The 21,643-nt window shown below is 51.7% G+C and overlaps 1 protein-coding gene across 1 annotated transcript; it reads right to left on the reverse strand.

The window, feature by feature from the left end:
* Positions 1 to 1,392: 1,392 nt before the first annotated feature.
* On the reverse strand, positions 1,393 to 15,297 carry LOC128903241 (olfactory receptor 14J1-like; the record flags this gene model as incomplete). Its single annotated transcript, XM_054187254.1, has 2 exons — positions 1,393 to 1,401; positions 14,803 to 15,297. Coding segments are annotated over 2 exons (504 nt in total), but the record flags the coding sequence as incomplete, so codon positions are not given.
* Between the last annotated feature and the right edge of the window lie 6,346 nt (positions 15,298 to 21,643).

Consider the following 21,643-nt stretch of genomic DNA (forward strand, 5'->3'; position numbering starts at 1 on the left):
GCCAAATGGGCCACACTGATGCACAAGTGGAGCTGGTACTGCCAAGAGGCAGAGCTGGTCAGAGATGTGAAGACCAGTCTCAGCCTTGGCTGTAGTGACCATCAAATGGTGGTCTCCCAGATCTCCAGGGGAACAGGGAAGGAGAGGAGCAGAGCACAGACCCTGGACAGTACGGAAGGAGGCCTACTGAGGGCACTGGCAGGTGGGCTCCCATGGAAACCATGTCAGGGCCCTGAAAACATCCACAGGCCTTCATGGCCCTGAGCAGCTTCACCTGGGGCCTCCTCCCACCCCTCTGTCCCTCAGCTCAGGATCCCCTTTAAGCCCAGGCCTGAGGTTCAGCCCCAGCTTGATCTACGCTGTAGGTGTAAAGGTTCTCCAGACACAGCCTTGCCTGTCCATGGACCTTGTTGGTTTGCTCTTGCAGGCTGACTTCCCAGCTTGATTCTTTATCGGGTGGACCACGAAAGAACTGCCATTCACTGAGCGGCCCTCCAAGTGCCAGACCCCAGCTGATTCACAGGGGCCTAGGGCCTTTCTGCTTTCTTTCTTCATGTCACTTGGTCAGGTTTGGGGAGGAGAGGAAGAAAAGCATGTGAGGTTTCTGGGTGCCAATGCTGAAAGTGGGAAGGAGAAGCATCCCGTGTGAAGTGATGTAAAGGCTAGGCTAGTTCAACACTCTTGTTTTCAACTCCTTTCTTGGAGGCCTTCAACCTTCCACAGGAATCTGGAAGCTCTGAGATCCCTCCATCTCACTCTCTTTTAGCAATTAAGTTGATAGTAACCAAGCCAGAGGCTTTGTTTCCATTCTCTTTACAGCCTAAATCACCACTTGGTCTGGAGATGTGGAGAAGTTTGTAGAAGAACAAGAAAGACAAGAAAGTGGCTGTTCCCAGGAATCTCAGGAGGCATGGCATACTGATAGCTTTGTTCAGGAAGCTGGTCAAATGCCTCAAGGCATGACCAATGCTGGTCAAATGTTGCTCAAGGCTTTATCCCGTAGGAGATGGAAAACATCCAAGGACAGAGATGGCACAATGTCACTGGGAAACCTCCTGCAATGCTTGGATGCCCTCACAGAGAAAAAGATTTTCATTTTCTTTGTCCTGAACCTTCCTTATTTCAACATCTGACCATTGTCTATTAACCTCCTGCCAAGCACCACTGTCACAAGCCTGGCTCCATGGCCCTGAAAATGTCCCCATAGGGACACACAGGCTGCTATGAGCTTCCCAAGACCTTCCCTTCTCCAGGCTAAAGAAGGCCCTTCCCCTTCAGCCCCTAAGCATCTTGGTGGCCAACCGCTGAACTCGCTCCCAGCTATCACAATCTTCCTTGCTGTGATGTGTTGACCATGGCCAATAGCCAATAGCCCAGCAGCCACACAGTCGCTCACACTTTCTTCCCCATTCACAAGGGGGACAAGGAAGAAATAAAGTGTGAAAAGTTTGGGGTCAACATAACAATTTAACCGGTGAAGAGAAGAGATTAAAAAAACCTCAACAAGTGAAACGGAGACCATCACTCAACACCTCCCACAAGCAGACTAATGCCCAGCCAGTCTCCAAGCAGCAGATTCCTTAAACAATTAAAAACCCCACCATCTTCCTCCTGTGCCTCAAGCTTTTATTTCTGAGCATGAGGTCATATGGTATGGAATATGCCTCTGGTCAGTTTGGATCAGCGGTCCTGGCTGGGTCCCCTCTCAACTTCTTTCTCACCTCCCACCTACTCACTGGAGGGAGCAGAACAAAGAAACAGAGAAGGCCTTGACACCATGCAAACTCTGTTCAGCAATACCCAAAACACTGGAGTCTTCTGAGTTTTCTCAAGTCCCACGGGCATAGGAAACAGCCATCCTCCGGGACTTCTTGTGGTCTGGTCCAGAAGAGAAGCCGTGCTGGGCTGGCCTTTTTCCTTTAGGAGAGTTAGACCAGCAGCCCATGGAGGACCCCGGTGGAGCAGGCTCCTGGCAGGACCTGCTGCCCAAGGAGAGGAGCCCATGCTGGAGCAGGTTTTGCAGCAGGACCTGTGGCCTGTGGGGGACCCACACTGCAGCAGTCCACGCCTGAAGGACTGTACCCTGTGGAAAGGATCCACGCTGGAGCAGTTTGTGGAGAACTGCAGTCAGTGGGAAGGACCCACATTTGGGCAAGGTCAGAAACGAAGTGTTATGAACTGACGGCAACTCCCATTCCACAACCCCCCTGTGCCACTCGCGGCAAAGGTAGAAGAGTTAGGAATGAAGTTGAGCCTGGGAAGAAGGGAGGGAGGGAGGGGGGAAGGTGATTTGAATTGTGTTTTATTTCTCACTGTCCTATTCTGTTACAATCAATTGGAAATACATTTAATGAATTTTCCCAAGTTGGGTCTGTTTTGCCCATGGCAGTAATTGGTAAATTAATTGGTAAACAAATGATCCTCCGAGTTTATTGCTATTGACAAACATGGCGAGAGTTGCCCTCATGCACAAATGCAGTTACTTCATGGTGAAGGCAGTCAGGTTGGCGAGGCATGATTGACCCTTGGTAAGTCCATGCTGATGGGTTTTGGACACGTTCTGCTGTTGGTGCCCACAAATGTCACCCAAGAGGACTCCAACTGATGGCCCGCTCCTCACCGATGTGAGCCTGTGCAGCCTCTGGTTCCCTGGGGTGCAGTGTTGGATTCTTCCAAAGATGGGTGCACCACTTGCTTGTCCTCTCTCACAAGAGACCTCTGCCAATCCCATGACCTCTCAGAAAGGATATTCCAAAGAAATATTGATCTTCCCTGTGACGCCATTACAACTATTCTCCCTGTTACACAGTGCAGTTAGCTTCTCTAATTTTTTGTCTACTTGTCCTGATACAGTGACCATTTCTAAAGTCACCTTTTCAGATCCAGACTGTCTAGGCAAAGGCCCTTTCCATAATTCTTCAGTTTTCTTCTCCATTTACTCTTTGTTCATGCAGGTACCTCTCGCCCACGCTGCTGCTTTCACCTTCAGGGACTGAACAGCCTGACTGTCTCTCAACAGGCTAATTGCCTCCTTAGCCAGCTCTTTAATTATGTTTATATCTATCATTTTTTGTCTAACTACCTAAGTTTATCCCTTGTAGAAATCAACTTCATTAGTGGTAGCTTGTACTTAGCATATGATTACAGAATATCATTTATTGTTTATGAAAACTGATTGTGCTTTACTTTTCTTTTCTGAAGAATGGGGAAAATTCTCCTGTGCCTGGGTGCAGCCAGGTCTCTAAGGGGCTCAGGTGGGAGATGGAGCAATGGAGCTGTAACCTGCAGCTGCAGAGACCAGTGGAGAAGTCTGATGCAAGGAGCAGTGATGCAAGTCCCAGGTGGGCAATGTCAGAAATGGTGAGGTTGGGGAGGTGAGGAGCAAGGCTGTCCATCCAGCGATGGACATCAAGGGACTGCTTTACCTAGGTGTCCAGACTTCCTGAGGAAACACTCTGCACCAATATCAATCAGAGAATGCTTCTATCACCTCTTCTGTAAAGTGAAAAGTAATAAAATATATCCTTTAACAGAAAAGATCATTTTTATCAGATGCATTTTGAAATCTTCCTACTTCATTACACTATGAAACCTCTCCAATTAGCTGTACAAGTCTTGAAGAAAATTACAAAAAGAGAAGCTTGTTAAGGCTTTCTGTCTTTTAATGAGCCCCATGGGGTATTTGCTGCTGAGTCCACAGACCTCAGATACTGAGAGAAGGTTGAACAGAGTGCTCAAGAAATCAGAAGTCAAACTCCAAGTACCTGGAAGCATTAATGAGCCCCACTGAGGGCCATTCCTGACAAAGCCTCCCCAGGGACTCGTTAGAGCAGATAATTGGAGGCTGTGATTGCAGGTGGGCAAAGGCAGAGTGCAGGTGGCTGTAATGCTGAAGAAACCCTTGGTTGGTTTGATGCAGCAGAAAGGCTAAGCCCTCAGCCCCAGGCCCTGGCAAGGCAGATCCTGTCCCTCACTTGTGGCCCAGGGCTCTTCCTGGGGCAGAGGGATGTGAGGGGGAGCAATGCCAAGTGCAGGAAAATTCTGTGACACCTCCTGGCCTCCCAGAGAAGGGGCGAGGAGGAAACAGAGTCCTGAGGCTCAAAACAATCACAGACTCATGGAATCATCTATGTTGGAAAGGATCTTTAACATCATTGTGTCCAACTGTAAACCCAGCCCTGCCAGGTCCACCACTAAACCACATCCCTGTGTGCCGCATCTTGTGGCGCTGCGCTCTCCCGCTTCTGCCCCTCCCCAGCTCCTGCTCAAGCCATAACCATCAGTGGGAGGTGTGATGAGTGTCACCTGGACTTTGGGGGATGGCTGGCAACACAGCCAACACACTGTCTGGAGTGGGGGCCTAGATATTTTGTTCCCATGCGAATATGACTGTAGGTCAATTCTCTTACTCTATAAATAGTGGACAGCCCAAGAGTGCTTGGAGCTCTCCTGCACGGCAGTGGGCTGCACGCCAGGATCTCCCCTTGAGCAGGGATGCTCGCTTAAGGTTCTCCTCCTAGACGTCGAGAGATTCCTTGCCACAACAGATTCTCGGTAGGTGATTAATAGAACGTTAAACTGTGAAATCTTAGCTAAGTGATAGAAAGGATTGATTGCGCATATATAATCCTTTAGACATAAACCGTTAACCAAGGCTGGGACTAGCATTGGATCCAGCCTCAGGCAGACTCCTCTCCGAGAAGGAGTTTAGAAAGCAAGTTGAGCCTCATGACTCAACGGGAGGGTCTCCCTGACAGCTTGTCCGACCCTGTCCTCTATGCAATAAAGAATCAAGTGTACCTTGTCATCACATCCCATAAAACACTGTCGCGTTCACTACTAATTTTGTTAAATCACTGTTTGTATATTAATAAATATTTCACTCTTCACGCCCAGGCATCTTAGCTTTGTTGGACGCCCTACCAGTGAGCCCAGAAACCTCAACCCATGGAAGAGAAATCCCAAGAGATTTCACTGCTCAGAAAGTAAAAGCTGGAAGAAGCCTTGGGACCATTAGTGTGGATGTCCCACCACCTATGTTAGAGTCCAGAAAGTTTCCAAGATGAAGAGACCACACAGGCTCCAAACACAGCCACAAGCCTCATTTTGGCCTACAAAGGTATTCAGAAGGAAATGACTTCACAAACACAGACCCCAGTCATGAGCCTGCTGCTGGATAATCATGTGCCCAAGCAGCAGTGATCCCACAAGCGACCTCTAGCTGCTGGTGTGTTCCATACATGCTGGCGTGTCCCATACTGTGTGTTGCATTCATACGCATGCTGCTGGCATGTCCCATACTTGGGGCCTCACAAGAACCAAGCCTGGTCTTCAACCTGCTGGCCTAAGGGGTGCTCTGGAACACAGGGCTTCAAACACCCACGAGCTTGCTCATGGTCTCTCAGGTCCTCAGGCAGCAGCAGCCTCACAACTGGCATTCAGGCCATTTGCCTGCTGCGGGGCTATCAAGGACTCAGGCAGAAGTGACCTCCAAATCAATATCTGCCTGCTTCTGGCCTATCAGAGATTGTGGCAGCACTGACCTCATAACCAACATCCACACCACGTGCCTGCTGCTGGCCTGTCAGGTACTCATGGAGAAATGACCTCGTAGGCACTGAACCCAGCCTTGAGCCGGGGGTTGGCCTGCCGCCAGGTTCCTGCCGTTATAGCAGCGGTGACCTCACAATCAACACGCCAGGCCTTGCCTGCTGCTGGCCTGTTGGGTTCTCAGGCAGAAGGGACCTCACAAGCATCTACCCTAGATGTTGCTGGACTGCCATGTCCTCACAGAATCATGTAGATTGAAAGGGATCTTTGGAGATCGTCTAGTTCATTCCTGCTGCCCTAGAGGGAGTCAGCCAGAGCAGGTCACTTAAGAAGATGTCCAGGTTGGTTTTTAGTATCTCCACAACAGGACACTCCACAGCCTCTCAGGGCAGCCTGGGCCAGGGTTCTTGATGCCAAAACCTGTTTTCTTGAGTTCAGTTGGAATTTCTTAGTTTTGAGGATTGGGGCTTAGCGCATAAGCCCTGTGTGGGGACGATGAGGGACATGGGCTTCTTCAACCTGGTGAACCTCCTCCAGCGAGGGTCACCAACCAAAAGGAATAACCTCACTCCAAGTATGGGCGAGAGATGGATGGGATATGACAGATATAAACACATGGAAGGATTTGGCTGAAGAGATTATCAGCCTGCTGAAAGACCAGGGCATTCTTCCAACTGCCTGAAGCTCAAAGCAGCACCTGGGTACTTTAGAGGGATGTGACTGAGTGAGGAGTAAGGGGATGGGAAACCGGAGAGCAATGGGAAGGCGGGCCCTGCTGCCCCATTAACGGTCCAATGGCCCCACTGTGCTGGAACCGCATGGGACAGGTGTGCTCAAGGGTGGGGAGACATCTCCCTGGCAAAGTACCCCAGCAGCCCTCAGGGCTCTGTCCCCCTCAGCCCTCCTGTTTTGGTGGCCTCCCCCAGTGCCTGGGCCACAGATGGTCTGTGTCCCCTCAGTGCCAGCCCCTCTCCCCAGGCCAGCACAAGAGTCCTGCTCCAGGCACAGAGCAGCCTGCCCAGAGTGGGGGCCTGCAGAAAGAGGTTTGTCCTTCCCATGGATTCCTCCCTGCAGGCACAGAAATGCTCCCTTGCTCTTCTCCCTGGTCACCCTTTCTCCCCAGAAAGCCTTTCCCCAGGTGAGTGTGTCCAGGCTGGCCTGGCTGGACATTCCTGGTTCCCACCCCATGCTTCCTGCAGGGACCTGAGCTGGCGGTGCTGCTCTGCAGAGGGAGGGGGCTGTGGTGCCCTGGGGCCATGGGGTGACCCTGCACTCGCCATGCTGGTCAAGGTGGGGAGCAGCCCCAGCCAGAAAGGGATCACTGCTGCTGAGTCCCCTTCCATCTTCCCTGATTGCTCAGTAGACAAGGACAGGGCTTGGCAGGACAATGGGGTGTCTTTAGTGTCACAAAGGGCAGGGAAGGGCTGCCCTAGATCGGTCCCACAGGGTCTCCAGGACAGTGGGCTGAACCATTGTCTAGTCTTTTGTCCCTTTGGCCTGCTGGCTCCTGGCATTGCAGGGGCCTTGTTAGCCCATGGGCTCTTTAGGTTCACCTTTCCTTCAAGGACACTCCACCTTGGATGGTCACTCATTTGATGAGGTGCCACTCACTGCTCACCCAGACTCACATACTTTTCCGGGAGATCCCATGAGCTCTCCTGGCAACTCCAAGTTCCTCTCCAGGATAGCAGTGGCCATCACCCATACCACAAGCGGGACAGTACCAGGAAGAACAATCGAAGACCATGTGCACTCTGCTTGGACATGTGCCACCAAGAAGGGAGCTCTCTTCGTCCAGCCCTTGGTCCCTAACAGATCCCCCTGCAACTCTGACCCTGTCCCCCTGAGTCTGTGGAGAACCCCAGAACACCATGAGGACTTTTCATGGAACAGTTCCTTGGGTGTGCTCCTGATAGCAGCTTTGGGAGAGGCATCCAGCCTTCTGGCCCTGCCTTTCACACCTTTCATCAGTAGATGACAACTCATTGTATGAGGGTGCCACCTGGGCAGGAGCCACCTCCTCATGAGATGCTCCAAAATCTATGCCCTCTGGAAAGTCCGTAATCTCTTCAAGGGTTCCTGGAGGTTTGGTTTCCCTGGTCGAGCTCACTGTGTGATCAGCACTACCCGCTTAGTCCATGTAGTGTCAGTCGCGTGATGTGTGGAGGGGATATCCAGTGTAGCACAGGCAACTGCTGTGCCAGGAGGAGCCGTGCTTGCCCATCAACAACTTCTGAAGTGGCTCAAACCCCCTCATACGCTGTCAGGATCTCTTTTTCGGTTGGGGTGCTGAGGGCTTCCGATCCTCAATACCCTCATCTCCAAAGCCTAGAGGTTGACCTCAGGTTTCTCCCGATGATTTCTGCCAGAGGCTCCAGGTGAGACCACGTGCCCCAGCTGCACTGTAGAGACCATTACGCACGGCTGGTCCTGTCTGGACAGACCCAAAAGCTATCACACAAGCTATCTCCTGTTTGATCTGCTCAAAGGGTTGCTGTTGCTCAAGGCCGCACTCAGAATAGATCTTCTTTCAGGTTACTCCATAGAGAGGGCTCACAAGCTGATTACAACCTGGAATATGCATTCTCCAGCATCCCACAAGGCCTAAGAAAGCTTGTGCTTCCTTCTTCTTAGCTGGTGGAGACATAGTTGCAATCTTGTTGACCGCATCCATAGGGACATGATAGCATCCATCCTGCCATTTTATTCCCAAGAAATGAATCTTCTCTGCAAGTCCCTTGACCTTGCTTCTTGTATGGCAAAACCAGCTTTCAGAAGAATCTGAATTGCTCTTTTCCCCTTTTCAAACACTTCTGCTTTGTTGCCCCACATGATGAGATCATGGATGTATTGTACATGTTCAGGGCTATCAGGCTCTTCCACTGCAGTTTGGATTAGTCCATGGCAAACTGTAGGATAGTCGATTACAGAATCACAGAATGGTAGGGGTTGGAAGGGACCTCTGGAGATCACGTAGTTCAACCCCCCTGCCGGAGCAGGTTCATCTAGAGCACGTTGCACAGGAATGCGTCCAGGCAGGTTTTGAAAGTCTCCAGAGAAGGAGAGTCCACCACGTCTCTGGGCAGCCTGTTCCAGTGCTCTGCCACCCTCAAAGTCAAGAAGTTCCTCCTCATGTTTGGATGGAACTTCTTATGTTCAAGTACCTCTTGTCCTGTCACTGGGGGCATTCCAGGTGCATTGGACACCACGTGAAAGCAAACTGTGGCCTGCACCCTGCTGCCAAAGGGATTGAAAAAGAAGAATGCATTGGCAATGTCAGATGTAGCACACCACTTGGCTGCCTTTGGCACCAGTTCATATTGGAACTTCCACCAGAAGGTTCAAGCAAGTCGGGGGGCTAAGGCATCTTCTGTGCGAGGGGAACATTATCAGGGCTTTGGAAGAAGGTGGGTGAACTGTTGGAATCTCACAGGCTCTGGCAAATCCCCAAGGGACAGGGGACAGGGCGTAGCTATCTCCATTGATGAAATGCATCAAGGGTTTTCAGAGCCACCTCCACATTTGATTTTCCACCTATAACCAGTGCTTCTGACTTTCTGCTTCACCGGTCCCCAGGGACAGGAATCTTGTCCGGTCGTTCCCTCCATGGTGTCTCCAGTGATGGGCATCAATGGGGCCTGGTAACACCCTCACCATCTTGGGGTTTGCTGCTGAGTTTTACTTCTCTAGAGGCTTGCCCAGCGTTTGAGGGTCTACAGGATCTTGGCCGGAGAGGACTCATTTCCATACAAAATGCCATAACCAGCCAAGTCTCTGTGCATAGACTTCCTGGATTCCTCAGTTCTTCTGTGCTTAATTAGAGAGTTCTCAGATGAATACATTTCAATACTAAACAACCATAAGAAAGGATTGCTTCCTTCTTATTTTGTTCTTTATTTTTTCTTCTTACGCAATAAATGATGCCAGCAATCTCCAGTTCATATTGGTCCTGAATTTCTGCTAATGGAGCCTCAAGACCCTTTAAGGCAAGACCCTTTATTGCAAACACTCCGTGGACAGGCTTTGTCTCAATCTCACCATGTCTCTCACCTGGCAACCAGGACTGACAGCAGCCTGTTCAAACCTGAGCTTTCTCCACTCCAGTCCGTAGCTGCGTGTTTCCACTCCTTGGCACCGGTTCCCACCTGCTTTACCTTGAAAACGAGCTGACACAGAATGGTGTTTCCTAATGGCCAACAAAGGAAATCAAAGGCAGGCAGAGTTCAATACAGAGAAGACATTCCTCAGCTGTATGTCACGTCCCCATTCCCTGCCCTGAAGTTCACTTTCCATTCTGGATGGCCTTAGACCAATAGAAAACACATTTTCCTGTCAAGCACAGATCCCAGACTGTGTTCCGAGGACATGTTTATTTTAATATATTTCACATCTATATCTCCTATCTAAAAGAGGCTGGGATCAATGAAGGTTGGATACGTTGGATAGATCCTGCCTTTATCTCTTTGCAGTCAAGCAATGGTCCCACCTGCTAGCACTTCCCTCCTATCGTCCCTTTTTTTGAGATGGCCAAATCTTTATGGGGCGTACAATGGCATAACACCATGGCCCTCCAAGTGCCAAACCGTAACCGGTGTACGTGTTCCCTGAGTTCATCCAGGCACCGTCTCCTTCAGGCACCCAGAAATGCAGTGCGAGAGAACATGCTTTGGGACATGTTCCTCATCTAAAGGGAAGCTAAGCAGCCTTTAGCTCCCCACCTCCTTCTCTGGACCCTTTTGAAAGATGCATGCAGCATTTACTTTTTGCCAGATGTCAGGGAGTCCCGCCAGCCTCCAGGACCTTTCCAAGATGATGGAGAGTGGTCTCACTGTGACATTCTCTTACTTTCCAGCACCTCTGGATGTACCCCGTCCATTCCCATGTACTGGTAGTGGTTGAGTTTGCTCCAGTAGATCCTGATTTCATTCCTATCCGCCATTGGCTGTTCTTGTCCAGAGTCTTGCCTAGAGGCACAAAGCCCTGAGAGACCTTGCTGGGGAAGCCTGAGGCAAAAAAGGCATAGAGTATCTCGGAACTCTCTCTCCCTACTCTAACTCAATACAGCAGTGTCCAACTAATATCTTTGTTTTCTTCTGTAAGAATTCCTGAAGTTGGAAATCTCGTTATGATTCCCCTGAATTTACTTTCAGGTTTCAAACTGAGTTTTGATACAGGCCAATGTTCTCCTTGGAGGATGCTGTCCTTGAAGACCAGCTGTACAGAGCTTTGCGCCACCTTCAGTGCTCCTGACCATTGGATCCCCACGAAAACTCCTCAGCGTAGGCCAAAGGCAAAAGGACCTCTGAGGTCCAGCGTCTGCAGTCTTCTGTTCTGCTTCCTCACTGCCCTGGAGTGCTGGGACCCCACTACTTCAGGGTCACGACAGCCAATCTTCACGTCTCTGACCAGCTCTTCCTGCATTGCAGGTATCACATCAAGGTTGGTATTATTTTTGTTGGCCCATCTGGCAGCTGTGCTAAGACGTTGTCCTAAGACACTCCAGAAACCACCTGGACTGTACGTGCTGCTGTGCTCCTCTTTCAGAAGCTGCCAGTATCATGGCAGTCCCCAGCGAGACCCAGGCTCGTACAGCCAGACGCTTCCCTGGGATCCTTCAGAAAGACTATACCCTCTTCCTCATCCTGACTGTGGGTTCCTTATCTCCCACCATGACAGGACACTTCTACTGGCCTCTCCTCTCACCCTCCCCCACAAAGGCTCACCAAACTCTTCACCTGCCCCAAGGAGTTGCGCCATACATCCAGTTAACGGCTTCACTTTCAGGAAACCCCACTCCTGATCCTTCCAGCCTGTCTCTCCTGAAAAGCCTGTAGCCATCCATTGCAGCACCCCAAGCTGTGTGCCTTGTCCCACCACGCCTTGGCAGTTCCTCTGTCAAAGTCAAAAAGCACAGGCTCTCTCTCAACTTGTCTCTTCCCCTGGCTGAGAGTTTTGGTGCACATCTGGGCTGTGGCACCTCAGGTGTAGCTCCAGGCCAAGCTCGGACGTCTCTTAAAGGAAACCTGGTACCAAGCATTGAAGACCTTCTGTGTGCAAAGGCTTTGCTTCACGGCAGAGACACGGTCAAGTGGACGGCACCTGGAAGCTTAAAGCTGAAATTGGATGTTGATGGTGAGCAAAGCCTGCTGTCTGCAAGAACAGAGAGAAACAGGGCTGGGAAGGGCGGCCCTGGCAAGAAAGAGGGTTTTTGTCAGTGGTGTCTCTGCAGCCCTCAAGGGCCTTTGACAAAGGTGAAGGTGATCTCCATGAATGACAAGGTGCTGCTGACAGGTCCCCCACGAGATTTTTTTGCCTGTTCCTTGACTGTATTATGAAGAGGGCGAGTAAATGTTGGGCAAGAGAAAAAACAGCACTTTGAGAGTGCAACACATGAGTGGAGACCCTGGTGTGATGTGTCTTGTGTTCTAAACTGCCTCACATCTACTGCATGGAGAAGGGAGAGACCTTGCCCCACTGCAGTGGCAATCAGTCAGTTGTGTTATGAAAATTTGCAAGTGGCCCGTGCTGACCGAGCAGAGAGGCTAGGACACAAAGTACAGAGGTGCAAGTGTAAATATTTAGTCATGTGCATGAGGCGTCCGAGCTCAATTGGGGTACCTCAAATGCGGTTAAACACAGGGTTCTTATGCCATTCAAGCGTTCAGGTACCTTATTATTTGACTAATGACTAACTAACACACACACGGAGTACCAATTCCTAATCACAGTAAAACTGCACAAAGTAGCTATATCTCTGCAGCTCCATCAGCCATCAGCCTTCTCGTGGCTTGTCTATTGATCCAGACGTCCCCGGAGTTGGTCTATTGCTAATTACTTGTCTGTGATGCTGGACACTGGGAGAGTTTCAAAGGTGTGTAAGAGGGACGAGGATACTGGCATTATCTCGGTTCTCCAGGGGTATCTTTTATCCTTCATGGACAGCTGAATGATTCTGAGAAGTCCTTATTTTGAGGGCAGGGCTGTTCTTCTGCTCCTTGTGATGAGCTGACCTCCTTTAACTCACTTACCCAAGCATGATAAATCAGTACACAATGGGAGCTAGCTAGCTATATATCTTAAGAAAGTTAACTCATTTTCATACGATAAAGACTGATGGGCATAAGAGTTAGGGAGGTAGATTTTGATACCCTTGGATCAGAGGATGTCTGTGGCCAGGTGGGTCCTGCAGGGAGCTTTTTGGTGGTCAAGGATCACCTCTTTGTCATCCAGAATGGTCCATGCCAACATGCAGGAAGTCATGCCAAGGTGGCAGGAGGCTGGCATGCATGAGAAAAGAGCTCTGAGTAACATCAAGCCTGAAGAGGAAGCACAGAGAAGGTGGAAGCTGGCTGCCTTCCAGCCTCCAGGGTTCCGTGGTTCTGTGCTGGAGAGGGCCATTTGTTTGTGTGTGTGTGTGCTTGTCTGTGCATGGGGGAACTGGAGGGATGAGGGAATCCCGAGGCCAGCTTCTAGAGAGATGGAGGGTCTGAGACCAGCTCCTGGAGGGATCCGTGCTGTCTGTGTATCTATAGAGGTACACATCAAACACTAACGCTAACTAGCATGCAAACAGCCCCATCCTCATTGCCCTTTCTCCACAGACTGTGGATTGTCTTGGTCTGGAGTCTTCCCAAGGTCCCTTCCAGGATGAGAGACTGTGCATTTCTTTCCACCACGGGTCTTACCTTCATGATGAGGGGGAGAGCGCTCACGTTGCCCATGACCACAGAAGTAAGCAGACATAACTTTGGTCCACTCCGCTGTGGGTTTTTTGTCCCACTCAAGGCATTGACTCAATGCTGCTCATCGGGTATCTCCAAACCGCTTTCATCATATCCTGAGTTGAACTTTTGGTTTTCCTTTTTCCTCTTTCCCCTTCCCAAGTTCTTTTCTTTAACCATTGTCGTAGATTCCTCTACAAACAGCCCAGCTTCTCTTTCCCCACAGGCCCTACATTTGCTTGCTTTGTGCCCTCTCTACGGGGCACAAAGATGTTTCTAACATAGCTGTTGTGACAATTCCTCTGCTGGACAGTACAAAATTAGGAATGTCTTTAATTCCCTGTAGTGCCCTGCAACTCCTCGTGCTGTTATCTTGTGCTGATGCATCACCACAACCATGGTGAGCTGCCTGCACGCAAACATGAAGAACGAACAAAATGGATCTTCAGTCCAGGGGGACCTTGGGAAATTCTGGGAGTCAGCCAGAAGAAACTGCTGAAGTTTTACAAAGAGAAGTGGCCAGTCCTGCATCAGGGGGAAGAAAAACACCGTATTACAGTGCCAGGTGGGACGTGACAGGATGAGCAGTGACCTTGAGGAGAAGGGCCCACGCATTATGAGGGACACCACGTGAGCCAGTGGCGCATGCTGACCATGAACGAGGCCAGCTGCACACAGGGATGGATTAGGAGGAGAGGGCTACCCAGACAGCTTGACTTTTCATGCCCTTTCAGTGAGCCGTGGTGTGGCCACACCTGGACGTGTCTGTCCCTCTGTGGGAATTCCTGCTGTAGACAGGTGGGGAGGAACGGGAGAGTGCCCAGAGGAGGTCTGCACATGGCCTCTGCTTGAGGCCCCAGACCCCATCCTTCTGACCTCTGCCATCCCAGCACAACCCCAGGAACATGCTGTCCCTGCAGAAACACCAGCCTCTCCAGACAGCTCCAGATTCCCCTCCCACAGGATGGGTGGCCTTTATGTCATCTGTGTGAAGGGCTGGGGTACGTCCCTCAGTTAAACCCACGATCTTACCTCTCACCAGACACCGACTGGTGACTCCTAAATCCAGTCCAATATCTCTAAAATGTTACAAACGGACAGTCAGCTTTTTATTCCTGGACACATGGAGGAGGAAGAAGACCTTCAGGGGTGAATTTCCTCAGGCATGTTTGGAGAAAGACCCCAGCATTAAAGCACTGCACCAGGGAGATCTTGCTTTGTTAACAGAGACTCTGTGAAAGAGGCCAGCTCTGAGCCACTGTGAAATACATTTTTAGAAGGGAACCAGGTGAAACTAAGACGTAAATGTCTCAGGTGTAGTGACACAAGTGAAACCTTTGTGTAGGAGCATAAAAACCATAAATGACAATATCAACAGCAATGATGAGAAATGTAATCATTAAAAACACAAAGCCAATAACAAAACACACAAAAAAGCAGATGGAATCAAATAGTGCGGGAGTCATTTGTGGAGAGAGGTGGAACATTTCTCCCTCTTGAAAAAAATCCATGAAATCAGATACCTAATGGCCTCCTTGAGCTCCTGGTTCCTCATGCTGTAGATGAGGGGGTTCAGTGCTGGAGGCAACACTGAGTACAGCACAGCCACCACCAGGTCGAGAACTGGGGAGGAGATGGAGGGGGGCTTCAGGTAGGCAAACACGGCAGTGCTGACAAGCAGGGAGACCACGGCCAGGTGAGGGAGGCACGTGGAAAAGGCTTTGTGCCGTCCCTGCTCAGAGGGGATCCTCAGCATGGCCCTGAAGATCTGCACGTAGGACAGCACGATGAACACAAAACAACCGAAGCCTAAACAGGCACTGACCACAATAAGCCCAACTTCCCTGAGGTAGGAGTGTGAGCAGGAGAGCTTGAGGATCTGGGGGATTTCACAGAAGAACTGGCCCAGGGCATTGCCCTGGCAGAGGGGCAGGGAAAATGTATTGGCCGTGTGCAGGAGAGCATAGAGAAACCCACTGCCCCAGGCAGCTGCTGCCATGTGGACACAAGCTCTGCTGCCCAGGAGGGTCCCGTAGTGCAGGGGTTTGCAGATGGCAACGTAGCGGTCATAGGCCATAATGGTGAGAAGACAATACTCTGCTGTGAGAAAGAAGACGAAGAACAAGAGCTGTGCAGCACATCCTGCATAGGAGATGTCCCTGGTGTCCCAGAGGGAATTGGCCATGGCTTTGGGGAGAGTGGTGGAGATGGAGCCCAGGTCAAGGAGGGAGAGGTTGAGGAGGAAGAAGTACATGGGGGTGTGGAGACGGTGGTCACAGGCGATGGTGGTGATGATGAGGCTGTTGCTGAGGAGGGCAGCCAGGTAGATGCCCAGGAAGGTCCAGAAGTGGAAGAGCTGCAGCTCCCGCGTGTCTGCAAATGCCAGGAGGAGGAACTGGGTGATGGAGCTGCCATTCGACATTTTCTTCCCCTGGGCTTGGAGACCTGTTAATGGAAAGAAAAGCAGTGAGAAGGTGGGGAAGATTTCTCTCAAACTAAAGTATTCAATTGGTCTTAGAAACCCACCAAACTGGCTCTCGCCTTTCAGGAAGACCTTTTGCAGGTCCTTTTTGTACACTCTGGTTGGTGCTGGCTGATAGTCCACCAGAGAGCTGAGATCTCTGCAGGATTCAGTCCTGCCCTACAGCCATGGGTAAAAAGGAACACGGGGTGATCTCAGATTAAATCCACTCCTGGCATCAAAGGGCTTTTCAGCATTGTCACCCGACTGCAGGGCAGAGCTCAGGGCACCTTGTTGTTGGTGTTGTTCTGTTGTAGTTTCCCCACCACACCTGAGGAGTGTTTTTAAGGCAGAAATCCCTGGCATTTCTGCTGTGCTGCAAGTGAAACCTTGTGGGTCCTGCGAGCCAAGGGGACTGTCCCTCAGTGCAGAGCGAGGACAGCGAGTTTGTCCATCAGAATTGCTCTCAGCTGCCCTGTGCTGCTGCCTCTTTGAGCTGGAGGATGATCCCAAGCAGACATTCCCCTGAGAAGAACCTGGACACTGCTGAGAGCAGAGGAGTCCCATTTACAAGCGCAGTTCTCCCAGCCCCTCACCTGAGCTCACTGGACCCGAGGAGGATCTCAGCTCTCCCCTCCCAGCCAGGGACACAGGGGGCTCACTGCAGCTGCCTACATTCAGCCCTCCAGCTGGATTTACGTGGCCTTGGCACTGACATGTCTACTCCGTGGGGCTGCTAGACGACACAGGGATGCCACGGGAGAGCTGAGCCCTTCTGGAGGGCAGCGTGCAGCCAAGCAGGACACTCCTGGGAAAGAGCCAACTAGCCTAAAGATGGGGTGGCTTACTCTCGGCCCCACACACTGCAGTCCCCAGAGCCCAAAATATTAAAGGCATTTGGATGCTTTTCCTCCCTGGATACACAGGCATGACAGGACGTGCAGCGTCAGTGTCTGAGCTGCACCTGAATCCTCAGCCCCCACCACAGTGGAAGAAGGGAAGGAACAAGGACAGCAGGGGCGAGAGGGGAACAGGTGAAAATTCTTCTTCAAAAAGAGTCAGGACAGGGAGACACTTGAACATTTCTCCTCCAGGATGTGGGAGAGGAGACGAGGGAGTATTTCCAGGGAATGTATGTGTGGTGGTGGGGAGGTGCCATCCTAAATGGAAAAGGAAATTCCTTTCTCCCACTCCCCATGCATCCCACTAAAGGTGGAAAATTCAAAACATGGGCTCCATTTCTTTCAGGTAAATGCTGCCTTGAAGTCCTTCTCCAAAAGGATCCTCTGCAAATGTCCTGGGGGTGATCTGGAGCTGGGAGGAAACACGACCCATGCAGCACCCTCACGACTGCAGAAGGACCCTGCCATGACACGACTGGGGTCACTCCTTCCACCCACAGCTTCTCCCCGCAGCGCCAGGGGGAGCTCCCCGGGCAGGCTGAGAGCTGACCCTGGCAGGCAGCAGAGTCCCTGGCCCAGCACACAGTTCCCTGGGACACGGGGACCCTGCTCTGAAGGACAGCCCTGAGCACCCCTGCACGCACACCCACCTTCACAGCCCGGCAGCCGTCCCTGGGAGAAGGCAGCCGACATGCCCTGTGCCTTTGGTGATGTGGTAGGGGTGCCCTGCTCTCGAGCACATCCTTCTCAACACCGACGGAGCCTTGAGAGCCTTCCTGACAGATCACATTAGCCATGGGCTATGCCAGCTTTAGGAGACTGCTCCAGGGAGCCTCTCTGCATTATACTGCAGCAGAGACACAGCATGCCCTGTCCCTCTGACGGTGCAGCAGGGAAGCCCTGCTCCACACGTTGTCCTTCTCCTCGAAACTAGAGAAACTGTGAGAGTTGTACTTGCAGATCCCGTAGGCTGGGGGTTGGTCCAGCTTCTGGAGATGCCTCCAGCAGCTGCAGATTCAATGCCCTGCAGCCAGAGACTGTGCAAAGGCTGTGAGGACTTCTCCCAGTGAGCTCTCAGCACTCTCCCACCCCAGGCTGCCTTTAAGATCCGCTGGCCTCACACGTCTCCCCTCGTTACCTGCAGGCAGTGCCCTCAGCCCTGCTGCCCTTTGCAGAGGAGCTGCTCCTGGGCAGAGCCATCTCTCTGCAGCGCTGCCCGCTTGCCACGAGCTCCCTCCATCCCAGGAGCCCAGCCCAGCTCAGACGCAGAGGACCAGCCCGAGACGTCACTTTCTCTGCCTCCTCGGGGCTCCCTGGAGGTGTCCCTGTGCCTCCAGGGGAACCTGCTGGGAAAGAGACTGAAGTAATACTGTGTGGTCTCTCTTGCACCTCTGGAGAGACGCTTCTTTCCAGCCGGGTAATTTCTGGTATCAGAGAGAGCTGCGCACGAGAAAGGTCTTGTTCCTTCTGGTATGAGACAGGAAACCTGGACAGTGCCAGATCTCCTTTGCCCCCGCTGAGCGAAGGCAGTCGGCTTCGTCAATTGAGGCATCTCCTCCTTGGTTTGTAGTCCTGGGTGTGAAGTGGACTCAGCTCTCACTTAGGGCTGCCACAATCCCACAGGAGGGGGGATTCCTCTTGCCTCTCTTCAGGTGGGCACAAAATAGGCACCTGCTGCATGGGAGCTGCTGGTCTCAGCTCCCAGCGTCATTCCTGGAGATGGAGGCCAGCAGTGAGCTCTTCAGACTCAAACACCTACTGACATTTCAGGTCTCAGACGTGGTCCAAGATACGTGCCGGTAACTGCAAGATCTAACGGAGCAGTTCATGGAGACAGGGCAGTATCTGGTGCCGTCATCTTTGAGATTCATGAGGAATTCCTTTGGCCACCAGCACATGCCCACATTTTGGACAACTGAACTTTTCCCTACTCTTTCAACCCAGGGCAGCCTTCTGAGGTAGACAGGGGACCAGATGTACTCATTGCCATTGACATCATCCATCTTCTCCATCAGCCGTGTATACTAGATCCCCACTGACTGTAACGGCAGATGTCTCATGGACATCCCCACATCACCTAACCTAATTCAGGGCAGCTACTCGATGGCCATGGACAGGCCTGTTGTGCTACAGGAGGTGCCAGGGCTCTCCAGCACAGCTGCAGGTGGCCGGCAGGGACTGCACAGGACCTACGGGAAAGGCATCGCCTTCAGAGTGGGTGCAAGACACACACTCCAGATGCCATGACTGATAGGATCAGTTTCTGTTGGCCGGCAACTGAATCCCACGAGGGCAATGAGGCAGGGTCTGACCCACCTCCATCCAGTCGATGCAGAGCAGTTCAGGAACAGGAAGCACATCACACTGGGATCTCCACTCATTTGCCTATTTAAGCAACACAAGGAAGTCTCCAGAATAATGACCCCAGGTCTTATTGGAGACATTAATGACCCTGACATCACTGGAAGGGGAACACAGCAGCATGCATACTGTCCAGCAGGTTTCTGGGTCTCTTGGGACAACATCTTTGCACAGGCGCAAGGTAGGCCAACAAAGGTGTTGCTGAGTCCAGTCAATTCAGAGGGAATTCTGATCAGGGGTGTGAAAATGTCAGCCTGGGCTGTAGCGACCATGAAATAGCGGGGTCTCAGCTCCCAAGGGGAGCGAGAAAAGACGGAAGCCAGACTACAGATGCTGGGTCTCTAGAGGAGAAATGGGGATGGCTTCAGGTAAGCTAGAGCTTCCCAAGTGTAGACCCTTGCAAGGCAAGGGTTCGAGGGCACCAAGAGGAGAGGCCGCTGCTTCAGGAACAGTTAAAGAAGAAACAAAGAGACTGAGTGGCCACTGCTGGAATTTAGTAACAGCAGGTGTAGATGAATCTGAGATTCCCTGTGTCCTTCTTGCCTTGGTCTCCTCCAGCAAGCTCTCCCAGGCCTTTGTGCCTTGAGGCAGGACTCTGGAGGGAAAAAAAACCGTGGTGAATTTGGAGAGAGTCAGGAGTTACTTGAGCAAACACAATCCTTACCAGTCTATGGGACTGGAGGGGTGGCATCCGAGGGAGCTGAGAGGGCAGGACGATGCCACAGTAAAGCCACTCTCCATCATCATTGAAAGGATCTGGAGTTTGCGGGAACTCCCTAACAACTGGCAGCACCCAAATGCTGCAGGCACTTTCTGCTGTGACCCTGCTTTGCGTAGAATGTTGGTCTATAGAAATCTTGCAAGGTCACTTCCAGCCTGAACGGAAAGTTCCCAGAACAGGCCAATGTCTGCCACCCTGAGACCTGGAATCTGCACTCTGCTCTTCGTCCTCACTCCCTCGGGAGCTGAGACTCCACTCTTTCTTTGCTACTAGAGCCAAGGCTGACAAGGATGACACAGGTTTTCTGATCCAGGTGAGCATCGCCTTGCTTGGCCCATCTGGCAGCTGTGCTAAAAAGCTGAGGCAAAGAGCCTCCAGACACCTAAAGGAGCATTTGCACCGTGCTCTCCTGGGAATGTCAGGGGGTGCTGGGCTGACTTTTGGCTGCCAGGTGCCCACCCAGCTTCACTCCCGCTCCCCCTCCTTCTCCACTCGCCTTGCTGTCTGCAGGGCTGTTTCTCTCCATGTGTCTCACTCCTCTCTCTTACAGTGACTGCAAGATGCTGTTTAGCCTTGCTTCAATATGCTATCACAGAGGTGCCACAAGAATTGCTTACTGGCTCAGTTTGGGCAGTGGCATGTCCCCTTTGGAGCCAGCTGAAAGTGGCTGTCTCTCACATGGAGTCACCTCTTGATCCCTTTTCTCCTAAGCCACCTCTGCAGCCCCCTCACCCCTACCAAAAGCTAGCCATGCCAACGCAATACACAGGGTCATTGATGTCCCCGGTAAGACGTTAAGTCGTTGGTGAGCCCAAGACTTCCTCAGGTTGGTTAAATAAGAGTTGGTCCCCTTCCTCTCCTTCATTATAGGTTCTTTGTGTCAGAGCAGAGATGGACCTCAGTCGTGGCACCAGGGCCAAGCTCAGGCGTGCAACAAAGCCAGCTGTTACCAAGTGCCCAAGTACCGTGCAGGCAAAAGGTTTGCGTCAGAGCATGCTGGGGGGGATGGCAGATGGCAATGTAAAGGGGAAAGGAGGAGGTCAATCCCTGCTTTCCTCAGGACGAGAGAGAAGCAGGGCTGGACTCCGCAGCCCCGGCACGAGAGGGCTTTGCTGTCTGCGGGGTCTCTGCAGCCCCAGAGGGCCTGTGCTGCAGGTGAAGCTGATCTCCAGGAAGGACAAGGGGCTTTTGCAAGTGTCCTTGGCTATGGGTATCCTGAGATCCAGGAACACTGTGAAAATCATTGCTCTGTTCCTTGACTGCATCATCAAAGGGATGACTGAGGGATGTGGGAGAAGCACTCCCTGCATCTACTGGATTGAGATGGGACAGCACTTGCCTCACTGCAGTTGCTTGAATGAAAGCACTGAACGCCTCAGAAGGTCTCTTGGGGTCTCTTACACGGCTGCTCTGAATGGGGATGGTGTTCGCGCAAGTCCTGTGCTGTCCCTGCCGGCTGCACGCAGTTGTGCTGGAGAGCCCTGGCACCTCAGGCAGCTCCACAGAATGGAGTCAACCTTGAAATTGGGCAGCTGCCCTGAATTAGGTTGGGCATTGTAGGGGTGCCAGTGAGAACCCAGCCCTAACTGCCAATGGAGATCTGGTAACGACGGCTGGTGGAGAAGAGAGAGAGACGTAGCTCTTCAGATGGCAATGACTCCATTTGCTCACAGGAATAGCTCTATAGGCTGCCCTGTACATAGTGAGCAGGAACAGGTTTCATTGTCCTAAAGGTGGCCATCTGCTGTCACTTCAGCTGCCCAAAGCAATGCCCCAAGAGCCTCCAAAATGATGGCCCCAGACGCTGCCCTGTCCCTCTGAACTGCTCCATCAAAGTTTAGAGATACCTGCACATGTCTCGGGCCACCTCTGGCACTTCAAATGTGCACTGTGGTTTGCAGGGGTACAGGAGATTCCTCCCTTTCAT

The sequence above is a fragment of the Rissa tridactyla genome, unplaced genomic scaffold (assembly GCF_028500815.1).
Source record: "Rissa tridactyla isolate bRisTri1 unplaced genomic scaffold, bRisTri1.patW.cur.20221130 scaffold_29, whole genome shotgun sequence".
Lineage (NCBI taxonomy): Eukaryota > Metazoa > Chordata > Aves > Charadriiformes > Laridae > Rissa > Rissa tridactyla.